Genomic DNA, 8203 nt, shown 5'->3' on the forward strand with positions numbered 1-8203 from the left:
ACTTACAATCTTACTATCTCCCTTTTTTATACTGTTTAGAGAACCACAAGGATGTCATTTAGACCTATCTATATCCTTATTAACTACTCACAAATTACTTACATTTCTAATGATATACTCCGTAGTCCATAATTTGATTGGAGTAGTATTTTTCCAAGATGGGAATTTCACGTAGTAGCTTCCAAAAATCACAGCTTGTGTTTAAAATTTTCAAACGGGAAAAAAAAAGTAAACAGAAAGGGAACAAATAATTGATGGGAAAAACCACTGGAAAAAGTCATCCCACTAATTATTTCAAATTGCATGGTACAACTACTCCAATTAAATACCATTTCAAGTGACATTGTGAAAATGACAATCTGTTACCACCAAACTTTGCAAAATTTGAATGATAAAATTTAAAAAGTTCTAGAAAAAAAATACAAGTATGTAACCAGTTGTAAATTGGAAGTGAAATAATAACAGTTTATTGAATTTTCAACCAACAACTGAATGTGAATATAGAAAAGGACAAACAATTAAACTTCCTTATTTCACATTTCAAGACATTCTTTTTTCTTCATAAAAGCCCCATTTACACCAGCTGGTCAACTGTTGAATAAGGGCAAATTAGTCTTAGATTTGTACCTAATCACCCCCAAATCAAGTTTAATTAATCTTATCTTATCATAAATTAAACAGTGATTAATTATAAAAAAAAAGAAAAAGTAATTAATTAACTAAATTGAGTTTGTGAGATGAACATCAGCAACAAGAAACAAGTGATGTGGGCCCCTCTTTCATGGAATTTTTGAAGTTTGAAGCATTTTACTCAGACAGATTTTCTCAGATAAACAAATACGAAGTAAAGTTTTAATTTTTTAAGAGAGAGAAAGTATAGAGAGAGAAAGTGTGGGGGTAGTAAAACAAGGAGAAGAAGGTTGTGTGAGCTGAGAGCGGCCAATTGCTTTTGCCCTTTTTTCAAAAAGCAAACATCTTTTTCTTTCACACCCCTTCAAACCCTCTTCTTCTTCATCCCTTTCTCTCTCTATCTCTTAAATTATTTGATTTTTATTGGGTGTAATTTATTTGAGCTTGAATATACCTGCTTGAATTTTGACTTGGTGGAAGAATCTCCAAAACCCAGAAAAACCCATTTTTTCTTCTGCATTCTCATGATCTGTAAGTTTCAAAATCCCCACTTTTTTGTATGATTTTGGTGTTTTGTTGAAATTATGCTGTTTTTTTTTACAAGAAAAGTAATTTAATTAGGGCTTAAGTTGGTTGTCTTACATTAATTAAGAAATGTAACAACTTTATGTAGAATTGTAAAGCTTGACTTGATATTTGTATACATTTTGCCTGAATTTCTACAGTTGGGGTTTATTTGGAATGCTTTAGATGTGATTTATGCAACTGTATTAGTTTGTGATTCATGTATTTGGAGCTCTTTTGAATTGGGTTTTCTCCCTTCAATTTGAGAAAAGAAAGGGAAGGAATTGGGGGAGGTAAAAGGTAAATCAAGTGATGTTTAGGTGGTTATCTTTAACTTTAGGGTTTCAGTTTGGTGAACTGAGCACTGACCCACATTTTGAGAGCACTAGGTTGGGAAGTCTTTGTAGTAATAGATTTAGATTCCAGTAATGGGTTTGTTGAGAGGGTTTTCGTGCAGTTTCATGTTGATTTTGATATTGTTTTGTGCTTGATGAACATCAGAATTGTTGGAATCCGGCACCATGACGAGGTTGACTCGTGAATTTGCAACAATGCAAAAGGAGAATGTCCCGGCTGTTTCAGCGGACGTGACATTCCTTTCAAGTCGGTTTCCTAATTACAGGATAGGGTCTGATAATCAGGTTTTGGAGGTCAAAGATGAGCAAAAGGTATCAATGAAGGAGATTGTTGCCCGAGAGACTGCAATGTTACTGGAACAGCAAAAACGCCTTTCAGTTCGTGATCTTGCCCACAAATTCGAGAAGGGATTGGCAGCTGCTGCTAAGTTGTCAGAAGAGGTTTTTCATTTATAGCTTCGCTTACATACTTTCGTGCTTACCAGTTCTAGTAACTTTAGTGTGTGTTATCATCAGCTGTTTTTAATTTGCTTGTTGTCATACTCTCCATGTGTGGTTAAATATTTGTAGATATTATAATCTCTGCCGATAGTGTTTGACATATCCAATGTTTTTAATCTAAAGATTTTCGATCTAATATACCTTTGAAACAACACAGAAGTGAACTTTCTTATAGATTATAATCTATAATGTCAACATGGACCTAAATAATGCTATTGGAATACAGGATAAACTCAAGGAAGCTGCTTCTTTGGAGAAACATGTTCTTTTGAGGAACCTTAGAGATGCCTTGGAATCCTTAAGAGGTCGTGTGACTGGTAAAAACAAGGGAGATGTAGAACAAGCCATTTGCATGGTAAGTCTGATCTAACAAGACCCCAATGCCTGTTCCCACCCCCCTCCCCCCAATCTTTTCATTTTGGCTGTGTTATTCTAGTGAATATATTTTCTTGTTTCAGTATATAATTGATGTTACATAATAGAGACAGATTAATATCCTGCTCCTATGAAGCTCTTGCATTTCTAGAAATATTCTCAATTAACAACACAATTAACCTAAGTACAAAACTTCACATAATTACCAATCCTTGGAAAATAACTATGCAAAGTAATAAGGATTTATAATCTACTAACCTAAAATTGTATGGTAATTTCTTTTCATTTTGGCTGTGTTATTCTAGTGAATATATTTTCTTGTTTCAGTATATAATTGATGTTACATAATAGAGACAGATTAATATCCTGCTCCTATGAAGCTCTTGCATTTCTAGAAATATTCTCAATTAACAACACAATCAACCAAAGTACAAAACTTCACATAATTACCAATCCTTGGAAAATAACTAGGCAAAGTAATAAGGATTTATAATCTACTAACCTAAAATTGTATGGTAATTTCTTTTTATGGTGCTGTTGAACTATTTTCCTAAAGACTTCAAGAAAACTGGTCTACATACTAGTCATTTTCCAGTATCTCAGTAAATAGAGGTGACTGAGTCTTAGGAGGATGAAATGATTGACTAAAGAAAGGCTAGACCACTAGATTGCAAAGCAGAAGTAATTTGTTCATAGATAGCATGCTTTTTGGTAAGAATATGAAATAGTTTTGGGGTAGATCTACATCACTAAAAACTCTAATGTATGCTACATTTAGGCTTATCTGATCTGTTGTGAGCCTTTGCTGGTCAAGGGCTCACTGAGTTCCTGTAAGTTATTGTAAGAAATCACTTAGATATGGGTTAGTGAATGAGGAAAGTTGTAAGGTTTTTTTTATTGGTTGTTGCTATATGCATCATCAGCCACCTTCTGTATGTATTGTTAATACACTTTGCTGTATTAAACTCCCTAAATTCCAAGTTCCAACTACCATACCTTAAATGATTGTTACTGGTAATAATTTTGCACCACAAGTGAGGGAGAATAAGGACCAAACAGCAGACCTCCTTTTAGTAAGCTCCTATGATGCTGTTAAGCCAAGACGCCTAAGAATTCTTTTGTGATATTTTGAGTGTTTGTTGGGTAGTAAGTCTAGTAACTAAAAATTAATTTAGAGTTGGTGTATGTCAATGCCTGAGTGGTGGTGAGTAGATCCAGCAACTCTGTAATAATATGTTTTTGTTACATTAAATGAATTTACCAGTCAACCTACACCTAGATTCTAGAGTATAATGATCAGTTGGTATCATATGTTACATATAACTGAACCTATGTATAACTGACCCTTTATGTTAACCCAGGTTGAGGCTTTAGCTGTTCAGTTAGCCAAAAGGGAAGGAGAATTGCTTCATGAAAAGGAGGAGGTGAAAAGGCTAGCACACTTTTTGAAGCAGGTATGCTTTTATTTCTTTTTCTGAGCAAACTTGAGTTTCACTTTTTCTTACTCATCATGCATAATTAAGTAGAAGAGGCAAAAAGGCTTGTTGAGGAGAAAAGATCTATTAACAGGCTAATAAGCTTAAAGTTCATGATTACGCTTATGTGCTTATAGTTCATCATCACTGCTATTTTGTTGCATATCAATTAGGCGTCTGAAGAAGCAAAAAGGCTTGTTGAGGAGGAAAGATCTATTGCCCGCTCTGAAATTGAAAATGCCAGAGCTGCTGTGCAGCGTGTGGAAGAAGCCATTCAGGAACATGAGCAAACATCCCGAGCTTCAGGAAAGCAGGTTGATCAACGTCATTGGTTTTAATAATCTAAACTCCTCACCTTCCTTTTCTTGTTTTGTGAGGCTACATATTTCCAATTTATCAGTAGTGTAGTAATGCGTAGCTGTGATCTCAAACCTCGTCTTCTTTGTCGTGGTTTACCCTTTCTCAATTGGCCCTTTCGCACTGTAACTACTTCTGTACCATCTTTTTGAGGATATTAGGGGATACTTTCTTGTTGAGCCAGATCTGTCAAGCATCTATGGATTTTTTTTTTCTCCTCTAAAATTTCCATGTGCGTCATCAGGACTATGAAGAATTAATGAAGGAAGTTCAAGAGGCCAGGCGCATCAAAATGCTCCATCAGCCTAGCAAAGTAAGCATTCTTGTTTCTGTTTATGCCTATAAATTTGCAGTTCTGATCTATCTTATTGTATACTTATAGTTTAAATCAATAAATTGTCATCTTTCTAGGTAATGGACATGGAATATGAACTTCGAGCATTAAGGATTCAGCTCGTTGAGAAGTCTAAGCATTCCATTCTACTACAAAAGGAGGTATTATATTGTTCATCTTCTTGTGCAATCTTCCGTACCATATCGAAATGTGTGTGACATCTTTTAGCTTCTTATTTTGATAGGGGACATGTAATTTAGAGTGCAGTTGTTGATTTTAGGGTTCTGGGTTCTGGCTCTGGTATCTGTTTTGCTGTATAGACATTATAGACAATAATGCTGTCAAGTAGGCTCCTGTTATTTACTCCATTGCTATACATTGAGCTGCCTACTGATTCCATACAAAATATGAGCTTTTGGCTTTGAGACTTTTTCATGAATACTAAAAGCCGTTGATATTGTTCAGGATCTAAGTCTATAGGGTCACTAATAGTGGTTACAATCTGTGCGGCTTCTCAATAAATTGGAATTTTTCAACTGTAGGTGATGGGTAGAATACCTCTGAATGAAATTTTCTGATTGGGATGAAAGGAAAGAAAATAATAACAAAATAAAATATTGTCGGAATTTTCCCAGGTTGAGTGTATTTCCCATTTGTCCCAGTGTAATATAATTTCACTTACTGTATTACAATTGATAGTCTTGGAATTTGTTTAGTTCTTCATTGGGTTGCTCCCTTTATTATTTCTATTATTTTTGTATGCATAATATTTAAATTTTTCTACCTTTTGCAGTTAATAATGAAGAAAAAGAACGAGGATGAATTTTCCCATTTATACGAAATTGATGGTCAAGAACTGTTAGGTTCATTTTTGCGGGTCCAAACACGTTCTGATGAGGCAGCAGAGCTCTCAGAGTGCTCAATTCAGTGGTACCGGATAGCATCTGACAGTGAGAAAAAGGAGCCTATTTCAGGTATCAGTTGCTAAGATGTTGGGAACATGCCTTCAGTCTGTAGGTCCACTTATGTGAATAACTTTTCCCGAGACTGGACCCTTTTGCACATCTTTCAGATAAAAATACTGTTTCTCATTTTATGAAGCACTTGTTATGTTGCTGCTTCATTGATTATACTCTTGTTATGCTATTCTTTGATTGATTCCATTTCTGTCTAATGTGATGGACAATTTGTAGGTACAAATGTAAATTTTAGACTCTAGAATTCATGAACCAATGGGCAATTTGTAGGTACAAATGTAAATTTTAGACCCTAGAATTCATGAACCAACCCCAATTGTTGGCAGTCGTCTGAACTCCCCCTCCTAACTGTTATTTTGTTTTTCAAAGTGTGTTTATTGTTTTCTTTTTATAAATATACATTGTTCTTCGGGTATTTTGGGGGTGGGGGTGTGTATTGTCTTTCCAACTCACTAGTATTGGTAGTAATTAAGAACTCAAGAAGCAATAGTTTGGAGAAGATTGGTCACATCTTTCCTTGTTAACTGTGTGTGCTGTTAAATGTTATATCAGGGGCCAATAAACAAGTTTATGCTCCGGAGCCGTTTGATGTTGGACGAACCTTGCAGGCAGAAATCACCTTCGAAGGTGGAAAAGCCATGGTTTCCACCACTGGTCCAATTGATCCTGGTTAGTTTTAATCATGAACAATTGCATGATTGTTTTGAATCTGACTTGCCAAGTTTATTGATGGCCTTTTCTTAGTCAAGTCTTGTAGCAACCCAAAGTTACAAATCTAAATGTGAATGCGTTTTTGCTCTACAGCACCAGGTTTGGGAAGCTATGTTGAGGCTCTTGTGCGTAGACATGATACGGAATTCAATGTACGTTCCAAATTGATACATCGAGTTACCCTAACTTATTTCCCCAACTTTGTGTATTCTTTGAACTTCAAAATCCCATACTATTTTTCCAAGTTTGTCATTTGATTTTTGTAATATTTTTTACTTAACAGGTAGTAATCACTCAGATGAACGGCGTAGATCAACCATCTCAATCAATCCATGCTTTGCATGTTGGAAAGATGAGGATGAAGCTTTGTAAGGGCAAGACAACAATTGCCAAAGAGTACTATTCGTCTGCAATGCAGGTACACCTTTACAAATCTGAACTTACGCATTGACTGTTCCTTAATTTACCTAGTAAATTTTCTTTACAAAGATCATTCTTGTCTAAATATTACTCGTAATATCCATTTTCAGTGGAGTCGTAAATTCATTATCAAGAAAACAATCTGATGGGTGTAATTTTGTTTTTATTTTCCTATGCTCTTCAGCTTTGTGGGGTAAGAGGTGGTGGAAACGCTGCAGCACAAGCGGTATTCTGGCAAGTAAAGCAGGGTTTGAGCTTCATCATAGCATTCGAATCAGAAAGGGATAGAAATGCAGCCATTATGCTGGCCAGGAGGTTTGCTTTCGACTGCAATGTAAGCTCAAGCTTCTAGAAGTTAATGCATTCGATATGAACTGAAAGTATCCTTAAAATTTCGCTTTTGGCAAATTCTAAACAACTTCACTCCTTTTATTGGCAGATTATGCTGGCCGGTCCTGGTGACAGAACTCCGCTAGGGTCATAAACTTCCATCACCCTGACCTTTCGGTTAAATGTAATTATCAAAGTTCAGGAATGTGTCTTGTATATTAAGTTTGTACTAATAGAGAGGTTTTAGAAGAGGCTTCGACAATGTCATTGTGTGACGGTTTATCTAGTGTGCAACCACCCCGCCATCTCTCTTCCTAACCACAGAGGCATTCATTTTTTTTGGGTTTGCCTTTTTATCAGGTTCATCTCATGGGAATCCCCCTGGGTTGTATTTTTACCATTTCGTAGCGTGTTTATTTCCTTCATTTTTATTATTGTGTCCCTGTAAAAAAAGATTAAGGCAGGGCTGACAGCCTCTGATTGATTGATTTATTTGATCATATGGGAGTGGTTTTGTTGATTTGCTAATAGAAAAAAGAAGATATTTTTAACCTTTTGTTCTCTAATTCTCTTGTTTCTGCTCATTTTTTTTGTAAATTATTGCATTTTGGTTGGTTGTCACCAAATTTACATGAATCCAAAAAAAAAGAAAAAAAAAAAAAAAAAACACATAAATTTTGTGAAATTGTGATGACTGAAATCGATAGAGACTGACATGTGACTATCTCAAAAAATGTGGTTTAGAGTGGTGACTTCTCAGTAGCTTGGAAGGTTGGATGACCCAACAAATCTTTTACCAATTAGAATTTTTTAATTTTCTTTCTCATTTAAGGGGTTCAAATATATAGCCAACAAATGATGTATCTTTTCATAATTTTTACATATTGATATGGAACGTTAACATACACCTGGGTGCACATAGAGGTAGGTGTACCCAAATGTGTTTTTTTGCTCATTTGATTTAATTTTGCTCATTTTAGATTTTGAAATGAGCCAAAAAACAAAAAAAAAAAAAAAATTCAAATGTACAAAATTCATTTGGGTGCACTTTGCATGTAGAGGAAAAACTTTTCTACCCTATGAAATTGAAAATTTGAAACAAATCCAATCCAAACAATCCGGGGAGGCTTAATTTTAAAAGGAGATTTCTCTTAATAAATTCAGTCTTTAGGT

At 35.0% G+C, this 8203-nt stretch overlaps 1 protein-coding gene across 1 annotated transcript; it reads left to right on the forward strand.

The window, feature by feature from the left end:
- Positions 1-847: 847 nt before the first annotated feature.
- Positions 848-7583, forward strand: LOC110701005 (stomatal closure-related actin-binding protein 1-like). Its single transcript, XM_021878580.1, has 13 exons — positions 848-1161; positions 1696-1991; positions 2278-2406; positions 3788-3880; positions 4075-4215; positions 4503-4571; positions 4670-4753; positions 5386-5566; positions 6122-6238; positions 6374-6432; positions 6564-6698; positions 6885-7034; positions 7140-7583. The coding sequence occupies exons 2-13, from the start codon at positions 1716-1718 to the stop codon at positions 7182-7184; spliced, it is 1479 nt and encodes a 492-aa protein (XP_021734272.1). The 5' UTR covers positions 848-1161; positions 1696-1715; the 3' UTR covers positions 7185-7583.
- Positions 7584-8203: the final 620 nt, after the last annotated feature.

The sequence above is a fragment of the Chenopodium quinoa genome, unplaced genomic scaffold (assembly GCF_001683475.1).
Source record: "Chenopodium quinoa cultivar QQ74 unplaced genomic scaffold, ASM168347v1, whole genome shotgun sequence".
In the NCBI taxonomy this organism is placed as follows: Eukaryota; Viridiplantae; Streptophyta; class Magnoliopsida; order Caryophyllales; family Amaranthaceae; genus Chenopodium; species Chenopodium quinoa.

Excerpts from the sequence above, each read along its gene's own strand:
- LOC110701005 (XM_021878580.1), top strand. The coding sequence starts at position 1,716 with ATGACGAGGTTGACTCGTGAATTTGCAACAATGCAAAAGGAGAATGTC. Across the intron at positions 6,433-6,563 it reads GACATGATACGGAATTCAAT|GTAGTAATCACTCAGATGAA; the intron begins GTACGTTCCAAA and ends TTTACTTAACAG. Across the intron at positions 7,035-7,139 it reads GGTTTGCTTTCGACTGCAAT|ATTATGCTGGCCGGTCCTGG; the intron begins GTAAGCTCAAGC and ends TTTTATTGGCAG.